We start from the raw sequence: 21703 nt of genomic DNA, 5'->3' as shown, positions 1-21703 counted from the left end.
GCACTTGCTCTACTTTAAACTTCAGTGCAATAAAGTACTAAAATTAGTCATAATATTTATTTGCTAATTAATCAAAAAGCAAGACAAAACAACTAGGAAGTTGAAATGTCAGCTGCAGCCAATGAGTGATCCTCATCTCCTTGTTATAACATTAATTTCATTTTCATCTTAAAAAGACTTTATTTTTGGCATATTTCTTCATGTCATCTTCATGAATGAAAAGTGAACCTTTAATAAAGTGAATTTTACTGCACAGCTGGAGAGAAATATGTATGTTGAATGTTGTGAAATAATAAAGGATTTATAATTTTATATCATTTTAAGAATGTGTTCATGGCTATGAAGGTAAAATATTGAGTGTCTAGATATTGAGATTAGCCTTCTTCGAGAACATGAAACTGTACTGTCTGTTAATTCTGCGATCATTATTTTGTGGTGTTACAATTATTTTGTTTCTCAGTTTCTGATAAGAATGAGGCAGGAGAGGTTTCTGTCAGCGTTTCTGTATAGCACATATAAAATGAGCTTCACCGGTAGATTACGAGCTGCTTATCTTTATCCAGAAGTTTTAAATAGCGCTTCATGCATATATGGTCAAATTTCTCAGTATTTCGTTAGGATTTAGAGGTTAAACCACCAATAAAAGAAGTCCAATTAAAATCATGAAATCCCCCAGGATTGTTCAGCTAAACAATCAGTGCATTGTAAAGCAACAGTACAAAATATTCCATGGGGAATTTTTTTTTTTTTTTTCTTTTTTTTTTGTTCCTGTTTCTCTGAAGAAAATAAAATCAAGCAGGTGTATAATGACATTAGGTGAGTAGACTAAATTGTGACAAAAAGCTTTCATGCTAAACATTTATTGTTAATTTGCATTATTACAACATACTCCATGGCATCAGAGCACAGTACAACAACAATACATTGTGATTAATACAGTAAGTTAGTTAAGATTCCTTCCAAGCAGAGAAAACATTTCCCCAAACAAAACACAACATGTTGCAGATGGCTAAGGATTTCATAAGATTCAATTATTTATTATAGTTCTCACACTTGTTGATTTAAAGGGATAGTTCTGCCAAAAATGAACATTTTGTCATTTACTCACCCTAATGCTTTCCAAACCTGTAAACATTTCTGTTCGGTTTGTCAAAATGTCTGCTGTGTTGCACAGAACAAAGAAAGTCATAAGAGAGTCTGCATAATTTGTGAACGAACTTTTCTTTTAAATTCAGTTGGGTAATCAGGAGCAATTTGATATGTAACATTTAATTATTTAATTATTGGTAAAAACATATTTGCTTAGTGAATCAAAGCAAAGCAATGGTAAAGGAAACTCTTCAATTGCGTTTCCTCTCCGGTTCCTCTTTTCTCTGTCTTGTTCCCAGTGTCACTCTAGTCTTGCACTACTTCAAATTCAATCTGATTGGTGACCTGTCTCAGTAGAGGGCAGTCTAGACACGCCATCAGCACCTTCTTCCCCAGAGACAGAGGGAAAAATGACACTTTATATTTTACTGAGGCACCAGGTAATATCCGGCTGCAAGTGGAAACACACACAAAACAGACTAAATATTTACAGAATTCATCCAAAAGGTGTATTTAGTTTTCTATGTTTTTATATTTTTATGTTTCTATTTGAATCAATGAATATATAAATATAGTGTATATGCACAAAAAAAAAATCCTATATTTTTCTTTGTATATGTCTGGACGTGTTTATGGGTATGGTGTAGTACACTGTAAAATCCAATAGTTTACCTTACTTAGATTTAATTAGTTATCTTTACTTAGTCGTTATACTTACTAGGTTTTATTAAGTTTCAGGTACTTTCAAGGCAAATAAAACAATTTACTTACTGTTTTGAGTGACACTTACTTAAAATATTCAAGTAGCCACAAAGGAACCAATGACATTAATAAACCAGTGAGAGGCAGCAGTGCACTAATATGTTGCTAATTGCCGTTTTTCTTTTTAGCTCACCATTATAGTGATTAGCATTCCCTTTGGTTGGGCACTTGAAACTTCATTTATGTTACTATAATTTTCTCTCTATTAATGGAGAAATGCATCATGAAATCAGAGTTAATGAATAGGTTGCTTTTATAAAATGACCTATTTTTTAATTAAAGCATTTTTATGTGTGTGTTTAATAATGACCTTTTTGAGATTTTATTTTTCATAAATACCTTGATATGCTTTTTATATAATCCTTAAATAGTGAGTGGTGATATGCTGAAGTCACACACAGACTTAAACATTCATCACGTGAATCACAACAATGGTAACAATTAAATTTAATTTATTTTCATTAATTGTAACAATAGCCATTTTATTTGCTCTTTTTGTTGTGCTACTGCTGACACAAGACAGCAAATAAAATTGGCAAATAAAAACAACAACTTTAAACATACAAGTTCTTCATACTTTAAAATACAGTTCTTTTTTAGTTACTAGAACTCTTGTGTAAGTTAACTATACTAACTAAGCATTTGTCAGTACAACATACTATTCCTATTTCACTTTACTTAGTTTTTTCAAGGCAATCAGTTTGCATGCTTTTTTTAAGTAAGCCCAACTTATTAGATTTTACAGTGTAGTTATTGCAACATCTCTTTGCATTTGCTTTATTTCACCTGCCAGTGTGATAGAAATCTAAAGTTTACCTGTAATGTTTCAATTTGGTCGGTATCAGACCAGGTCCATCAATGCGGAGCTGAACGTTTTTCAGGATGAAATCATAGGGATTCTGGAAATCCACACTGACAATGACTTCCTTGCCCACCCGGGGAGATGCAGTCATCTGTAGATAGATAATAATGTAGAGCAGCAACAAACATTTATTGCTTTTACAAAGCTCTTTGTGCAACTATAAAGGTAAGTTTGGAAAATGGTATCTAATAAAAGAACTATTAATAACTAAAACTCAACTAAATATTGTTTGTAGTGCAACTCCCATCCAGCAGATCTCATTAAATTATTGTTAAAAGAAACTGAAATCCTTTCTACACCAGATGCTAGAAACGTGACAAAACTCAGCAGAAACCATCATAGTTCTGTTCGACTTTTTTTTTTAAATGCCCTTCCCTATCTAACTTCCCTCAATCTCATTGAGTTAGATGGAAGTCATTGATTATCATACTTCCTCTTGCAATGACATCTCTTCTCTGATGACATTTTTACTGGCACGATGGCAGGATAACCTGGCATTCATGTGAGACCGCAGCAATAGCAAATGACATTGATCAAACGTTCCAATCAATTTTCGATGGACACAATCAAGTCCCATACTACAGTGCTAGAATAGATTTCATACACCACAATAAGGGGAAAAAAAGTCGCAACTTCTATTTAATGCCAACTTTTTGTATAAAAAGTACATGTACATGACATTGTAATTACAACTTGCCAACACGTAAATATGGACTTGGCATGAGAAATTGATTGCAACATTACTCAGCTTTACCAACTGTTATTAAAACTTAAAGAATGATTGTGAAAACTGCATCCCCTGAAGTTTTCAAATTTAAAGACAGGTGTATGGAATATTTCAGATTTAGTGTTGCCTTTGTGTTTTATAGTAATGAACAATAAAACATTTTTTCTATTAAGGTCCACATTAATGAGTTACTTTCAACTGTTTTTGTCCTTTTAATGAAAGTCAGTCGATCAATAAAATAAATACAGATTTGGGACAACATGAGGGTGAGTACATTATGACAAAATGATCATTATATTCTGAAATATTTCCAAATTAAAGGGATAGTTCACCCAAAAATTCTGTCATTAAAGCTGCAGTCCTTGAGATTTGCCTCTTTGTCGCCATCTCTTTTTGAAAACCTGGAATTGCAGCTTTGTGCTGAATTTTCTTCCCTGTGTGGGTTGTGCTCCAGTGTGGATGAATCTGATGTTTTGAGGAGTATTTGTGTGTGGCAGTCAGCCACTGCACTGGTGTGGATATTTACTACTGATCTACTGAGGTAAAAAGCCTTAGCCTACCATAAATCTCGCTACTAATGGTGATTAAATATAAAGATTGATTAGCTCATAGCACCATTCAAATTATTTATAAAAAACATTCAAATTATTTTTATTATTGGTGTACTTTATTCTCAAATTTTGAAACAACATCAGAATTGGTGACTATGAGTATAGTGTGTATTAGAATGTAGATTTAGATTTCTGAACAGTCTAGTCTAATTGTACTCTTTGAATTTCATATTAAGAAATTATTTTAACACAAAAAGCAAATTATGCTCCCTTCAAACATAAAAAAAAAATACAAATCTTTGTAATACTAGGCTATCATTAATTAGAATCGTATTTATAACTGGAATATAATTGAATTTCATTCACATGTGTATTATTAACAAATAATACATTATGGATTACAATCCGCTAACAAAATGATGCATTTAATTATTCCAGCTGCTGTGAGAAAAGGACCTGCAGGATCCTCAGATGTGATAGCCTAGTTGCCGGGACAACTTCTATATGTTTACAGAAAAGACGTAATGACACAGTGTCATGCTCAAATTTCCTGTGAAAACCTGTCCGTACCACTAAAATTAGAAAACATTATTATAAGCTAATCATGAATCATGCTAAAGTAAGGCAATCGTTTCGAACACTGGCTGGTTATGTACTTGCTCAAATATTGACCTCGGATCCACAAAAAGTTATGGACTGCAGCTTTAAGTACTCACCCTTATGTTGTTTCAAACCCTTAAGAACTTCATTCGTCCTCTGAAAATAAATTAAGATATTTTTTATGAAATACGAGAGCTCTTTGACCCTGCATAGACAGCAAGAAAACTACCATGATCAAGGCACAGAAAAGTAGTACAGACATCATCAAAACAGTCAATGTGGCATCAGTGGTTCAACCGTAATTTTACAAAGGTACAAGAATACTTTTTGTGCACAAAGAAAACAAAAATAATATCTCTGGTTTACATATGTAATCCTGGTTCCCGGAGGGAATGAGACACTGCGTCAAAAATGCTTTGGGAATGCCTTTGTATGACCACACTCTGAAACTGTGAAATCAGTTCAATGGAATGGCGAAACATCACGGGCAGGGTGGCGTAGAGACCAGAGAGCTTAAAAGTGCATCCGAAACAACCAGCATTAGCTTCTGATAAGTTGAAGCAAGTCACTAACAGGGATGCAGGAAGTATGGCGAGATGCAGCGTCTTGTTCCCTCGCGGAACCAGGGTTACATACGTAACCTAGAGATGTTCCCCTTCAGGAACTCCAGCTGCATCTAAAAAGCTTAGGGAACCATTATGACAAATGCCTGTCTAGTGTGAAATCATGGCGAGCACAACTAAGACAGATGCACCTGAAAATCTGGAGTGGTACCATATTTCTCTTGTTCTCAAGAACAGTGAAAGAAACATGTTCCAATGGGTTTTGCCCCCAGTGACTGACCACCCAAAGGGAAGTGGTAAGCAGCTATGGCCACCACGAACACTCTAAAGGTGGAAGGGGGTCAAACCTGCAGGAACTCCAGAACTGAACCAGCCTGGCAGTTAATTGGGAGCAGCTGACAATTTCTGCACCATGAATACAGTTTCCTTGTGGAGGGAGATCTGGAGTGGAGTATGGTTGCAACAACCTTAGTTGAAACACTATATCCAGTTAAATGGTTCTCTGTAATGGAGAAAGCACAGTTTCCTTGGCATTGAGTCCCAACCCCAGTTGTTTCATATGGGCAAGGACGACATCTCGATTACATCTCGAGCCTATGGCCCGCCCTCAGAAGTCCTGGGCCATAGGCATCAGAACCTTTTAGTCAAAGAATATCTAGCAAGAATGATGGTCTGCAGATCCACTTTCTGCTTAAAAGACTTCGGCCAGGGAGCACCACTCTGACTCCAGATATACTATGGGAATATGAGAAGTGATACTCCCCAAATGAGGAGCTGGAACATGGCTTGGGCTGCTCCCGCCCAGCAGCCCCTGAGACCTGTGTCCAGCATTCGAAAATGTGGGGGCCTAGGGGTGATGCTGCAATGTGTCACACCCCTGGACACTTTATGTGTGTTTTTCCTCCTGTGACCCAGTTACTGTCTCCCGTCTTTGGTTTGATTAGTTCCCAGGTGTGTCTAGTTTTCCCTCCTCATGTGTTCCGTGTCCCTGTTAAATTAGTTATTCAATGTACAAGTGTTTCCCCAATTATCTTTATAAGCCTTGTCCTTTTATTTCAAAAATCTACAAATGACATATGTGTGTCTTCCTCAGTGTTCCATGTTTGATATACCCTGTGTTGGATTAATAAAGTCTTATTTCGCTTATCCTCAGTTCCATGCTACTTCCGGGCAGTGTGACGTGACACAATGGGAACAGAAAGCCTGCAGGCGTCTGTCTCACTTTGGACATCACCCTATAAACCTACTCATGCAGCATGTGAAATAGAATTTTTTAAAAAGGGCAGATGAGCTGGAATAAAAAATGGTTAAACCGGGGTGCCCAACCCTGCTCCTGGTGATCGACTGTCCTGCAAACTTAAGCTCCAATCCTAATCAAACACGCCTGAAGCAACTAATTAAGGTCTTCAGGCTCACTTAAAAATTAAAGGCAGGTGTGTTTGATTAGGGTTGGAGCCAAACTTTGCAGGACAGTCGCTCGCCAGGAGCAGGGTTGGGCACCCCTGGGTTAAACCCATGCTCTCAACACCTCGGTGTGGAGAAAGGGGAAAACCAGTAGGTCCCGATATAAGTGATGTCTGGTTCGTGAACGAATCCTGTTTGAACCGGTTCTTTTTATTGAACTGGTCAAACTGGTACACCAAATCAGACTGAATCATACAAATCAGTTTGCATCTCGGGTCAGAGGTGATCCTCAATTTTCTAAAGTTTCTCATTTTCAGACTTGCCTTACAATCCCTACGATTTGAAATAAACCAATCAAAGTATTCATAAGTTCTGTTACTCCAACAGCACTGAAACATGCTGTGAGCAGCTGATATACTGAGCATGTGTGTACTACTGAATGAAAAGTACTGCTACTTTCTGTCGGACAAGTTGGACATTTTGGACACGTTCGAGGATCGATTCTTTCATACACACTCAACACACTGAGAACCGATGAGCTGGAGATACTAAGCATGTGTGTAATACTGAATGGTACAGCAGTTCTCGAGTTAACAGTTCTCAAATAACCAGTACACTGAACCGAGAATCGTTTATTTCAGACACGTTCAACATTTTGGACACATTCGAGAACCGTTCCTTTCGGACATGTTCAACATATTGAGAACGGATGAGCTGGAGATACTGAGTATGCGTGAAGCTAAAACTGATGCTGTGCTGATATTCTAATTCCCATGACATTATTTGCTGCAGATCCATAATGCACATGTTGCCTCAGCAATGCGCAAGCTACCTGATTATACATTGCATAAGACTTTCTTCCCTCAAGAAGAAATGCCAGTGGGAGCAGAGCTAAACATCCAAGGTAATGCACACTTGTACACTTAGGGACATTTTATAATTGAACACAGCCAGCCCCCTCAAGAGCAGACTGTGCACGCTCCACTCCAGAACAAACCACACAGAAATTGCTTGCATCCCCACCCCTAATTGTAGCGAGGGCAGAGAGAAATGAGTGATCTAAAATGCAGTATGCTTGTTATATGCAAATGATTGGAATTGCGAGTCTTCAGTCTCATAAACATAATTGCTAACAACATCAACCTCCTCGGAGAAGATAAATGCAGCATAGAGATGTAACTTAAAGAGGGAAGAGACTGCAACGCGAGCTTCCGAACCTTGAGAGAGAGCACTAGAATCATATGCGACCCCCCCGCACAGATCCCAAAAGGAACCGTAAAGACTGCAAACACGGAAACACTCTAACTGTGTCTACACTCTAAGAGCTAACTGTGCATGCCCTGCTTCCAAACAACAACACAACGATAATGTTTAGCATGAGCAGAGAAGAACTCACAATCTAATGTGTTGTCTGTTTAGCTCCCCATATAGAGGTTAATGTGCACTGTTTCACAAACAACAGAAAATAAGACTGACAGGTTTCACACAGAGCGCTTGCTGAAAACAGAGAAGCTAATGCTGCTTGTTTTGGATGTGCTTGTAAGCTCTCTGGTTTGTCCACCCGTGATGTTTCGCCATTCCATTGGAATGATTTCACATGTGATTCAGAGTGTGGTCACCCAGACACATTCCCAAAGCGTTTTTTATGCAGCTCGAGTTCTTGAAGAGGAACGACTTCATTCAGCAATAATTGGAGAGTACAATGACACATGCACATAATAAATGACATAATTTTCATTTTTGGGTGATCTATCCCTTTAATATCCATTGTATTATTCAGACGTTTTACTGAACATTGTTATCGGAGGAGCAGCAGCGCTGATCAAACGCTACAGGACGTGCGGGAGCACTTGACAGACTCAGAAAGCGCGGATTTCGGCGTCGTTGCCTAGCATCCATCTGGCAAATCTCCGCTCTCTTCCCAACAAAACGGACGAACTCCTTCTGCTCTCTCAGACAAATAAGGATTTCTCACACTCTGCTGCTCTGTGTTTCACGGAAACCTGGCTGAATGATGCCATACCGGACAGCGCAATCCATCTGCCGGACTTTCAGCTGTTTAGAGCAGATTGCGACGCAGAATCAACTGTCAAATCGCGCGGCGGTAGGACATGCTCTTACATCAATGAACAGTAGTGTACAGCTGCAAGCCATTCTATTCGCCACGGGAGTTTCACTCGTTCATTCTGGTGAGTGTTTACATTCCCCCACAAGCGCACGTGAGCTCAGCATTACAGAAACTCACTGATCAGATCACAGAGACAGAACAACAACACCCGGACTCTGTTTTAATCATTCTTGGGGACTTTAATAAAGCCAATCTCTCTTGTGAACTACCAAAATACAGACAGCATGTTACATGTCCCACCAGAGACAGTAATATATTGGATCAAATTACACCACAATAAAGGATGCTTATCACTCTGTTCCACGAGCAGCTTTGGGGCTGTCTGATCACTGTCTGGTTCGTCTTATATCGACCTACAAGCAGAAACTTAAATCTGCTAAACCTGTAGTAAGGACAAACAAAGCAGGATTTACAAGCTTGTTTTGACCTTACTGATTGGAGTGTTTTTGATGCTGCTACCACCGATCTGGACGAACTCACAGAGACTGTAACATCCCATATTAGTTTTTGTGAGGATATATGAATTCCTACCAGGACTTATTTAACATTCAACAATGATAAGCCATGGTTTGCAGTAAAACTCAGACATCTTCGTCAGGCCAAAGAGGATGCCTACAGAAATGGGGACAGAGTCTTGCACAATCAGCCCAGGAACACACTGACCAAAGAGATTAGAGCGGCTAAAAAGTTTACTTGCAACAACTCAACTTCAGTGTGGAGAAGACTGAGAGCCATCACTAACTACAAGACACCATCCCCCTGCACTGAGGCTAATCAACGACTTGCTAATGACCTGAATGAGTTTTATTGTAGATTTGTGACGATCGGGGACCCAGTGAAACGCAGGAGATGAAAGATCCAATAGCAGTAGGGTTTTAATGGGTAATCCAAAGAGAAATCAAACAAGCAGGTGTCAAACCATAAATCCATCAGACAAAAAAACAAACAGGAAAGGAACAGGAACGGGAACAGGAACGGAAACAGGAACTCGGAAGACGAGGAACTCGGAAGACGAGGAAACTGGGTAACGGAAGGAAAGGACTCCATCAAGATAAACAGGAAAAGACTGGTTAATATAAGGAGGATAATGACTAACAAGTGAAGACACCTGAGTGCAATTAACAGGAGTGCAATTACTGTGATGAAGGGACAAGGCTTAGTGGGAATTGTAGTGCCTACGGTGAGGTGCCTATGGGGAAGTGAGACCACTAGTGGAGACTCAGGGAAACAGAGACCAGACAGCGTGACAAGATTTGAAACCCCCAACACCCTTTCTGACCATCTTTCTACACAACCGTTAACACCTCCTGCAATCCCCCTCTCCACACCTCCTGCTCTTCAAATCTGTGAAGATGATGTGCACCAGGACTTCAGGAAGAATAAAAGAAGAAAAGCACCAGGCCCAGATGGCGTTACACAAGGCTGTCTGAAAACCTGTGCTGACCAGCTGGCCCCCATCTTTTCACAGATCTTCAACAGATCTCTGGAGTTGTGTGAAGTGCCTTCCTGCTTCAAACGCTCCACCATCATCCCCGTTCCAAAGAAACCCAAGATAACAGGACTTAACGACTACAGACCTCTGGCTCTAACGTCTGTTGTCATGAAGTCGTTTGAAAAACTGGTTCTGGCTTATCTGAAGGACATCACTGGATCCTTACTGGACCCCCTGCAGTTTGCTTACCGAGCAAACAGGTCCGTGGATGATGCAATCAAGTGCTGATTGCACTTCATCCTGCAACACCTGGACAAAACAGGGATTTATGTGAGAATCCTGTTTGTGGACTTTAGTTCGGCTTTCAACAGCATCATCCCAACAGCCCTACAGACCAAACTGACCCAGCTCTCTGTTCCTAGCTCTATCTGTCAGTGGATCACTAGCTTTTTGGCAGATAGGCAACAGTTAGTGAGACTGGGGAAATTCATTTCAAACTGCTCCACCAACACTGGTGCCCCTCAGGGATGTGTTCTCTCCCCACTACTCTTCTTGCTGTACACCAATGACTGCACCACTAAAGACCCTTCAGTCAAGCTCCTGAAGTTTGCAGATGACACTCACATTCAATCACATTGACTCCATTGTTAAAAAGGCCCAATAAAGATTGTACTTCTTGCCAGCTGAGGAAGTTTAACCTGCCACAGGAGCTGCTGAAACAGTTCTACTCAGCCGTCATTGAGTCTGTACTGTGCACTTCAAGAAGACTACAGAAAACGGTTCAGACTGCTGAAAGGATTATTGGTACTCCCCTGCCCACCCTTCAAGAACTGTATACATCCAGAGTGAGGAAAAGGGCTCAGAAAATCACTCTGGATCCCTCACATCCAAGTTACCCCATCTTTGAACATTTGCCATCTGGCCGACCCTTCAGAGTCGCAAATACCAGGACAGTCAGGCACAAGAACAGTTTCTTCCCCCAGGCAATCTACCTCATGAACAGTTAAATGTTCCCCACCTATGCAATAAAAATGTGCAATATCCTTATATTTATTTGTTACCCCTCCATCCTAGTACATGCCTGCATCTTACTCAGTCCTATTCCGTTATCTTTTCTAGCATAATTGTTTATACACTTATTTATTAGCAAAGTTGTTGTCTCTGTGTACTGGAAGCTTATGTCACTAAAACAAATTCCTTGTATGCGCAAGCATACTTGGCAAAAAAGCTCTTTCTGATTCTGATTCTGTAAACTACCTTTATTGCGAGTTCAGGAGGACTAAGAGTGACAACTCTCATTGTGGAAATGGATGCGTCATTTTCCTCAACGTGCCCATACACCATGAAGAGCAGGTTGGACTGTTCCACAAGGTGGGGCATGTACTCCAAAGCTTTGACATCTATTGTAAGGGACTCAGCTATAAAAAGATAATATGATCACACAATGACCTAATCCATTAACAATATTTATGTAGAATTACTTAGAGTTAAAATCGATCTCAAGATAACGAGCAGTTTTACTGAAACACTTGTGTCTGACTCACTCTTTGAGGCTTCCACAGTTGTAGACATGTTTTCATGTTTAAAAGCTGTACTAGTGACCCCTGTGTAGTACACCACACAGCCAGTTATGATGGCACTGAGGGTGCAGGTTTGGCTGGTATGGTTCTTAATGTTCAGCGTCAGCTTGAGGTTGTCACCCATTTTGATGGTGTCAGCCTGGAGCTCGAAGTCCACACCTGCTTCAGTGAGTGGCAAGTAGTCCTTGGTTGGAACTCCACGACTCACTGCCATCTGCATGGTCTCTCTCTCCTTGAGACTTCCTAGAGTCAGGAAGGTTGAAGTCAAAATATTGTAATTTTCCACTCCTTCCCAAATCAATCAAAACATTATTGTTTGGTGCACATCCATAGGATGTTTGGCTTCCTCCTATAAGTCTGTTGAATAATCAAATAACTAAAGGGCTTTGTTGAGTCTTGCAAGTGTCAATAGAATGCTCTTGTGTTATTGAAACCAACTGTGTTTTTAAATTGTTGCTCCAAGAATCTAGAACACAACACTGGGCTGGTTTAAGCTGGTCCTTAGTTGGTCATGAGCTGGTTTAAGCTGGTCCTTGGTTGGTTATGAGCTGGTTTAAGCTGGTTCTGAGCTGGTCATGAGCTGGTTTAAGCTGGTCCTGAGCTAGTTATAAGCTAGATATGAGCTGGTCCTGAGCAGAGGCTATTTGCTTAGGATCACCATATGACCATCTTAAACCAGCTTAGACCAGCCCAAACTAGCTGTCATGCTTCAAAACATACCTAACCAGCATATGCTGTTTTTAACAAGGTATTATCAAATTACCCAGTATAAATAAACATTAAAGGCACAATATGTAATTTTTCTGCTTTAAAAATAGCAGATATGACTATATCTATGTTATATATATTTTTTAGTTGTGTACTTACATTATCCCGAAAGTTTCCACGAACTTTCAAATCCAGAGAAAATTATAGTTTAATTAGAAGACACGGCACGTTTCTTTATTTCCGTTTTGTCGCCCGTCTATGGCATCATATAAACTTTGACCCCTCTAGTTTATCTAACTTCCTGCGGAACCGCCAAATACAAAGGTGAACAGAAGCAAAGACGAGACGAAGAAGAAAAAGTAGTAGCTAGTCTTGATCGAGACTATTATATTTTATATTTATATTGTTTATATTCGTATTTATACTTCAATCAATAACTTAGTTATGGATCATGAGTATGCTTTGCCTGCACGTTCTGTGAAGCGCAAACGTACGGGTGAAATAAATGACCTGAGAAAGTTTTGGGACAAGAGAACAAACAAGACACGGGTAAATATTGGAGTTGCATTTCCAAGATAGAGAGAGCTTCGTGACAAGCTGAAACTACAGAGAGATGTTTGCATTCTAATAAACAGGTATGCATCCATTCAGCTAACTGTATCTATCCATATATTTTGTGAAACGATGATGTCTTGTGTAAAACGCAGACGGACTAGCTCTCATGTAGAGTATAATGTAAATCTACATGTGTTCTATATCTAGCTGGATAAAGTAGCTTTTTTTAACATATATTGTGTTTTATACATATATTACTACTAGCTAGATGGAATATTGATTTGATAGGGGTCTGATAATTCATATATCTCTCCGTTCGAAAAGACGTGATTGTCAAAATACTAGGCTGCTGCTGCTGTAGGTGAAGGGAGACCGCTGACAGACCAGGCTCTTACAATATCTATACTTCATGTTGAACATAAATATAAAGCCTACTGATAAAGGACACCGTCAACAGTATTGACGGCAAAATAGACGATGTTTGACAGGTGCAATATTTGAAAATCGATAATTATTTATTTATTTTTTAAATTACATTTATATCTGAATTTATGTCAACCTATAGACTTCAAACATCAAAATGTCATGAATTAATATGTATTTGTGTACAAAATTACATATAAACATATTTTCCTATTATATTTTGCCTGGAAAAGCTTCCAACACGCGTGCATGTCGCGTGAAAAATAGGCGTCGGTCCTATTTCTAGCAAGCACGCGTTTTCCGCGCGGATCGAGCCGCTCGTGAGACACGCGTCTCACACAGGCAGTCTGCAAGCTCTAACCTATTAACATGGGAGCCGAATTAAAAACTGACACGCCACGCAGCTGAGACGCTTGCGCTACGCATCCAGTGTGTCGCCGGCCTCAGTTAAAATGAGTGAGGAATGTGGGGAGCGACAGAGCGCGTGTTCCAATGAAAAACAACTCCCATGAGCCTACGCTCTTTCCCGACGTCATCAAAGTACGTCTTATGTTATTATTTTGATTGATGACCCCTGCTGGCCAAAAATTCCATACTGTGCGTTTAAATGCTTTTAATATGTTTTTTGACCAAATTAAGTTCTCTATAAACCAGGTTCTATAAACCAGTCAAATTAATAAACTGACACTCTTGATTAAAATTCTGTCAAGCATTTCAACCAAAGCAAGGAAAAAAGGCTCTTCCTAATCACATCCTAGTCAAAAATATGATTAGTCTCTCGAAGACTCATGTCCAAATTTAGTTGAAAACACTTAAAGGATTATCTTTTCAAATGGAGAACCCTTGTAAGCCACCATGACTTCTTGTAGTTCACAAATAGTGTCAATCATGTCAGAGGCCAATCATATGAATCACATAGCTACATTGAATGCAGCTCTCCTGATCTAAATGCCATATTGATTTTTGATTCTGTAGACTTGACTAGAATGAAACATACCTTCTGGGTATTTATAGGTAGACGTGATGTCCTCATATTTGATACTGCCTTTCTTTTTAGTCACAAGGGCCTTTCCCATATATGAAGAGTCTACATAGATAATACTCATTTTTCCATACTTATCAGACTTATGGTATACCACATCACTGTTCACCTGAAGACAGGAAAAAATATTTTTTCCTACATCTGTTTGCATATATCTTAGATTTTAATATCTTGTCAGTTGAATCTACAGGGTAAAAACATCAAAGAACACTGACATGCTTCTTACCTCTGCAAAGACAAACTTTGCATCGAATGGAAAGCTGAGCTCTCCCTCTTTGATGGCACTGACAGATGTTGGGCCGCATCGATGAAGACCTGTATGGGACAAGTAAAATAACTCATATAAACTTGGGTACTCAAAAAGGTACTCCTATGGTACTTGTATGATGTGGCAGGAGTTATGGCAAGGATCATACCATCACTGGTCTCCTGAGGGGTGCTGTCGACCACCTGCCACCCAGAGTATTTTTCAGGCAGATCAAGCCTCTTCATGTACACCTCATTCCAGCAGTGGTAGTTCCTGTGAAATACAGAATTGCATTTAAACATATTACCAACCAACCAGAGAATAATATCATATTGGCTTCATAGTATATGAAAAAGCCATATAAAAAAATATATATTTACATGTGACACAGATCAGATATTGTTGTATGTGTTAAATTAAATATCCATATGAGATCCAATCAGATGCATATCCAATATCTGGACATCTGACTATGTATAAACACGTAAATCTGATTCCCATTGAAATTCCAAGCCATCACAAAGTAAGGAGACCCATTTCCCCACAAAGATAACTTTACTTTGTCAAATTATGATGTTGATGTTGCCTGCATGCGCTCACACAAAAACTCATTTTATTTTCAGCAAGTTGATAATAATATCACTGTTTTGTAAGTAATTTTACTCAGCTCTCATGACCAGTAGATAAAACAACATTCCTCATTTTATCCATTCTGCCAAATTTTGCACTGCACACATCAAGTTTTAACTCATCCATGCAAGTGATTAATACAAATACGAGTCACGTCTTAAAGTCTTAAAGTCGCATCTTAACTTGTTGCCATCTCTGTTTGAAACTTGAAATTGCAGTTATTTGCTAAATTATTTCCTTTAAGTGGGTTGTGCATTTGCACGGTGCTTCAGCGCATATGATTCTAATGTTTGTTACTGTACTTCGAAATCACAGATTCTAGCATACGTCTTGGAAATATGACCCAAATAAGAATTTTCAGCTGATTTTGTCATCAGAACAAGTAAAGTGCACAGGTCTGCCACTTTTGTTCTGACCAACTGAGGAAAGCATTACAATAACTTGTGCTACCAATGGTGATTACATTTAATGATAGGTTAGCTCAATTTCAATTTCTCTACAGTCTAAGATCTAATTGTCATACCATTCGAATTTCATATAAAAAAAAACAAAAAGCTAATTATTCTTCCTTAGAACTTGTGTAATCCCACATAGACTATTTGTAATCAGATGTACATTTAAAACTGGAATATGATCTCATTTCAATTTCTAATTTCAATAATCTAATTTCATGATCTAATACCAATTTTCTGCAATACACAGTTGTCGACGTCTCGGACATCACCTTTTTGAAGAAATCTCACCAGATTGAATCTTTTGTTTGGCTTCGGTCCACTTTCCCATCATCATCCAGCACAATGTCTGTCTTCAGGTTGCCCGTGTTGTCATGAGCAGAGAGGAAATTGGTGATGATCCGTGAAGGGATCCCAAGACAACGCATTACTGAACAGTTGTTGCAAAAAAGGAGTAGAATGATGATGCTCACATAATATTTGAATCTATCATAAAGAAAAAAATTGAAACAGACACCCCATGGAATGTGTCATCGCCATACTCACAAGTGTTCAGCACGCCAGCAAACACCCAGCACTGAGCAAAGCACACAGGCTCACAGCCTTCCTTGACATATTTGAGCAGGATTTCAGGGCTTCCGGTCCAGGCAGTGGGTGCTGTGCCGCTGGAGTAGTCACCACTCCAGTTGCCAACCAAAAGACCATCATCATCTTGGGCGTTCAGCTGAAAATATGCCACCAAATATAAAATGGTTACTTGTTCATGGAATTGTCCATACTTTGATTCTAATTATGAAATCATACCAGAGCTGATCCTTGCCGAACTACTTCAGTGGCATTTCCTCTGAACATAAGTGGTACTTTGCCAGCATCCATTAGCATAAGGCAGGCATCCAGAACCCCCTCTTCAAACTACAGTACACCACATAGTGAACACAGTAGGAAATTAATTCAAGGATGTCCAATCCTGTTCTTGGAGGGCCACCTTCCTGCAGAGTTTACTTTCAGCACTAATTATACACACTTGCATCAGCTAATCAAGGTCTTCAAGATTACATGAGCTGTGTTCCAGTTTAAAATGTTAATTCCCTTCCTTTGCTAACTTCTCGTTGTACCTCATTGCATGTTGCATGAGTGTCCTCTACTAGCGGAACCCTTGCAATGGTTTGAATTGGAATGTCCTAAGTCTTTGTTGACTTGGAATATTCTATGGTGATGATTTACATCCTATTATTTACTTTGGGGTTTGTGTCAATTAAGTGCAATTGGCTGTGTCACAATCGTGTTGCATTATGGCATATGGAGATTCCTGAAATGTATATATGAGCAGCCTCGCTCCCTCAGTCAAAGTCAAGGTGTTGAGGGTCTGTCCATATAAACTTCCCTCATCCACTTGACGAAGTGGAAAGTACCTCAAAATGGTGGCAGGAGTTTGCCCTTAGGGGAAGTGCTTAGGGAAGTTTGCGAGTCTAAGGCTGATGATACACGCGAAAATTATTTTAAACAATGTTTCTTGGGAACTTTCCCATTGAGAATGGATAACAAATTTCTATCTCGATAATTTAGATTATTAGACACTGTGTCTCACCTGGTTGCCCATTGACGGCAACATTGCTAAAAAAATCTTATGTATTGTATGCCCCATGTATTATCAGCCTTAGTGCAAAGTAGACACACTCTAGGGTGATTCTCATTTGGAAGGCTATATAGTGAGACTGTCTCCTTCCTAGACCAGTCCTTCTTAGGCTTATAGGCTAGAGTCCTCCCTTGCACTGAAGACTTGATATGTCCAAGTCCATATGGTAACATCATAAAGATTTCTGCCCTCACTGCTTGAAAATACTATTAAAAATTCATTTGGCTTTCCAGTGGTTAACATTACAGACAGTTTAGCATTATGTGATTAATTTACAACAAAACAAAAGGAAATACATGCCTTCATCACTGAAGACATTTCATTGCATTTCTTTATGAAACTAGTCATACTCGATGCCGGCTCGTTATCGGTCTTGTATACATGTGTACAAAGAATTGTGGGTGATTGGAGGAAACAAAGAATAAACTTGATGCATCTTTTCAGGAACAATTAAATTGAGTTGGGCTTCGATGCCGCATGATAATGTAGCAGCCAAGGTGAGCAACTTTAGTAGGATTCAGCTTTACAATTGAGAAACACCCCTAAAAATTTTCAGGCAGGTGTGTTTGGGCAGGTTGGAGCTAAACTCTGCTTGAAAGTGGCCCTACAGAAGCAGGATTGGACACCCCTAGGTTAAATGATGCTACATACAGTATATGTGAGCTCAGTGGGAGAATTTCTGTATGCCTGATGTGAAGAAACCTCTCCAGATTTCTGCCAACCTGCCCAAAGTTCCATGAACGGTAACTTATGTTGTTGAATTCTCCATTGTAGATGATCCCCACATCATTCATCACATACTCCTGCCTGTCTTCCTCTTTGTCCACGTACACTTGATCCGCTGGGTAGCAACACATACAATATGCATGCGTCATCACATGTGTAATAAGTTGATAATGGTCCAATGATGGCCTAAAGCAAATGTACAGACTTATCAAAGGTCCGTTGCTAAGTTTGTTGTCATTGTGTCACAGTCATACTCACCGGGGTCCCAAGGATTGAACAGCACATAGAAATCCGTGTCGGGGTTCCTCTGAGTGTGCTGTTTTCCCAAATCAGTGATTAATGCTACATAGGTGCGGAAGCGGCCAATGATGCAGCCGGTGTCAGGTGTTATGCCCACTGTCACATCATTGCCTTGTATTTCCACCACACGGCCCTTCCAGTGCCCTTTATGTTTCCTTTTTCCGATAGACACAGTAATGTATGTGCCCTTTTTTTCATTAGGTGAACTGCCTGTGTTGAGCAGATCAGTAAATTATACCTGTGCTAAGCTATGGAGATATACCAGGTATTTCATATACCGCTTCTTCTATACAGATGCTTTATGTACCTTATCATGTATTACAATTTATAACTAAATGCAGAAGCTCACCAATCAGGAATTCCAACTGTACATCGTCCTGCTCTGCATTGAAGGCCCGGTCAAGTTTGATGATGATGGTGAACTCTTTATTCCTGCGCACGATGAGGGTGGAACACTTGTACTTGTCTGTGTTGTGGTCTTTTTTGTTCTCAGTTGCACGCATGTCAACACTCAATACTGAGAGACCTGCAGCTTTTGTTTCTAAAAAAGAAGAATTGCTTTCAAAAACTGTGGCAAATGTTTGTATATTTTAAGTACAGAATGGCATGCATAAATGCATACATGGGTAAGATTTTACCTTCATCTGAAGGTCCCCTCGGCTTTGGGACATCCAAAGCCACATATTTAGGTGGGTCAGACTCGTGCAAGTTTGAGCTGTCAATAGAAAAACGGCCGCGTTGGAGTTCCCAGGGCTGAGTTTGGTCGAGTTGAAGTGACATGATGTGCACAAAATGTCTTGACGTTGTCCTGGATGAAAGATGATTTCAATCTTAGTAAACTGCAGCCATACAGACGGTCCTTTTGGAAGGGCTGGGAATCAATTCCTTGCATCCAAGTTGTTGGGAATCAAAGAATCAATTCTCAATTCTCAACACCTTGGACGCAAGAAATTGATTGAAGTTGTGGGAAAATTTGCCTTCTCAATTCAATAGACCTGAACGCAAACCGGTTCTTTGGACAGTTCAGTTTTAATAAATCATTTAAAAAAACAATTGCAAGCATTATTTTATGCCTTCACATACATATTTGGTTGTGTTGTGGTATGTCTGCTGGAACGTTCAAACAAATGTTTCCGCTTTTGTGAAGACATATTGCTGATGAATTACCTTTCATTAACTAAAATTAATGAGGTTTGTAGTCACTGTTTGATTCTGTGATCCTGTATGTGAGATGCCATATATTGATTAGCCTATGACTAGGTGTCTAAAGTACATGAACAGAATAAGCTGATAATACACTGATAATAAACAATGAATAGCTACTAATTCTTTTCACTAATTTCATCATATCATGTAGTCACATTGAGATAAGGTGAACATGTTCTTCCAAGCTTTAAAAAAAGATCAAATAAAAATAAAATTGGGATCGAAAAACAACAGTGAGGAATCATATGCAGTCAGTTCCAATAATATCTGAATCGAACAGCCTTTGAGATACATCAGCTATAAGGCATAGCAGGTGTTTACAAGTCTGTCATAAATTGTACACCAGAAATAAACTGTCTTATATGTAATGCTAATGCATTCAGAAATACAACTGAAAATGGCAAAGAGTCATAAACAGTGCTGAACTCACGGTCTCTGTAGAAGTGGAGATGGTCTGCTGAGAAGGAACCCCATTCTGATTAATATATGCTCAGGACTTCCTCTTCCACTGGAGAAAAACACCAGAGCAAGTCAAGATGATCCCAAGATCAGCTCAGTCTGACACACACACACGTCTGTGACCTCACTTCACAGCAAACATAATCATAGAAAATGAAATACAGATTAATACATGTTGCAATCTTGTCTTTAAACCAAAATGACACATTCCCTGTAAGTCCTTCATCAGATACTGATCAGACAAGTGTTGTTTAAGAATCATATGAAGGATCGTAAGAAAGTGTTTTGAACACCACATACTAGAATGTATTGCTATATATATAATGTTTCCAAGTAAGACATGTTCCTGGATCAACATTACTGTCCAAAAATACAGACTTAACCCAATCCCTACCCCTAAACCTAACCTTATCCATAATTTATTCCTAAAATCAGAGGGAAATGATAGCTGTTTAACAAGGGTGTCGAAGCACCTAATCCTGATTGTAAACCTGAAACTGACATTTCCTGAAAAATTATATCTCAATTCTAATTGGTTGATTGGATGTTGATCCAGGAACATGTTGTACTTGGTGAAATCACACTCACCCATATATCACATGATTGTGGATATGATGGATAGACCTATATGTGTATGCATAGCCTAATATATGCTGATCACTACCAACTTAAACTACTAAAGATGTTTTTTAAAATATCAACAATAGTTTACTCAAAATGTATATGTTATTTATCTTACTCCCAAATGTCAGATTTCACTATAGAATATTTATCTTAAAGGGACTTTGGCTTTGCTCATAGTGTTTGTGTCTTATTAAATCTAATGTAATCTTCATATGGTTAACAGATTTTACTTAAGCCTTACTTTTAAATTTCTCTATTTTGTTTTCTCTTTAAAATGCTCTTTTAATGCAACAACAAACATACTAACAAACCCACTCACATCAAAGTACCTGCAATAAATTCAGCCCTGTTCCTGTAGCATGCAATGCCAGTGACATTAGTTTGACTCCCAAGGATGGATTAAATGCAGGGTCAGAAATTACTTGGGTTTTTATACAGTACTGTATGTCGTCAAAAGTATGTATGTATTGACATAATTAGGTATGTCAATGATTTTAAATGTGTCAATAAAGAAATAAGTTAATTTACATTTTAAGACATTAATCTCATGACAGTATATATGCAATTGCAATTTCAGTGTAAATTTCAGTGTAAACTGAATGTGTAAATACAGGCTAAATGCGACTTCAAATGCATCTTCCCTGTCAAGGGAACTTCGAACTGCGTCCTCTGAGGGGACACTATGGGGAACACCTCGTCGTGACCCGTGTCTGAAGCATACTTTGAAAAATGCCAACGTGTTGGCCGGCGACAGCCTCTGACGTCACTATCAGCGCGACTATAAATACGCGCCCGTAGGACCCGTCACTTATCTTCTTCATCTACATTGACTGTTTTGTTTGAAGCGTGCATCTGAGAAACGACCAAAACGGTAAAAACGATCTATTATTATTATCATCATGGCTTCCACTAGCAAGGCGTTTAGACAGTGTGTGCATTCGTGTCAGCGTTATCTGACACCCGATGACACACACACTCTTTGCGTCTCTTGTTTGGG

General features: G+C 39.0%; 1 protein-coding gene across 1 annotated transcript; it reads right to left on the bottom strand.

Moving 5' to 3' along the window:
- Positions 1 to 1021: 1021 nt before the first annotated feature.
- On the bottom strand, positions 1022 to 20082 carry LOC132115659 (coagulation factor XIII A chain-like). The gene is made up of 15 exons (XM_059524072.1): positions 20054 to 20082; positions 19056 to 19225; positions 18767 to 18958; positions 18376 to 18627; positions 18114 to 18232; positions 16560 to 16667; positions 16302 to 16479; positions 16047 to 16185; positions 14843 to 14946; positions 14653 to 14741; positions 14382 to 14535; positions 11663 to 11941; positions 11376 to 11536; positions 2668 to 2804; positions 1022 to 1540 (listed from the first exon to the last, which is right to left on the bottom strand). The coding sequence occupies exons 2-15, from the start codon at positions 19195 to 19197 to the stop codon at positions 1396 to 1398; spliced, it is 2199 nt and encodes a 732-aa protein (XP_059380055.1). The 5' UTR covers positions 19198 to 19225; positions 20054 to 20082; the 3' UTR covers positions 1022 to 1395.
- Between the last annotated feature and the right edge of the window lie 1621 nt (positions 20083 to 21703).

Source organism: Carassius carassius, chromosome 35 (assembly GCF_963082965.1).
Source record: "Carassius carassius chromosome 35, fCarCar2.1, whole genome shotgun sequence".
In the NCBI taxonomy this organism is placed as follows: domain Eukaryota; kingdom Metazoa; phylum Chordata; class Actinopteri; order Cypriniformes; family Cyprinidae; genus Carassius; species Carassius carassius.
This window is presented reverse-complemented; position numbering and strand designations above follow the sequence as displayed.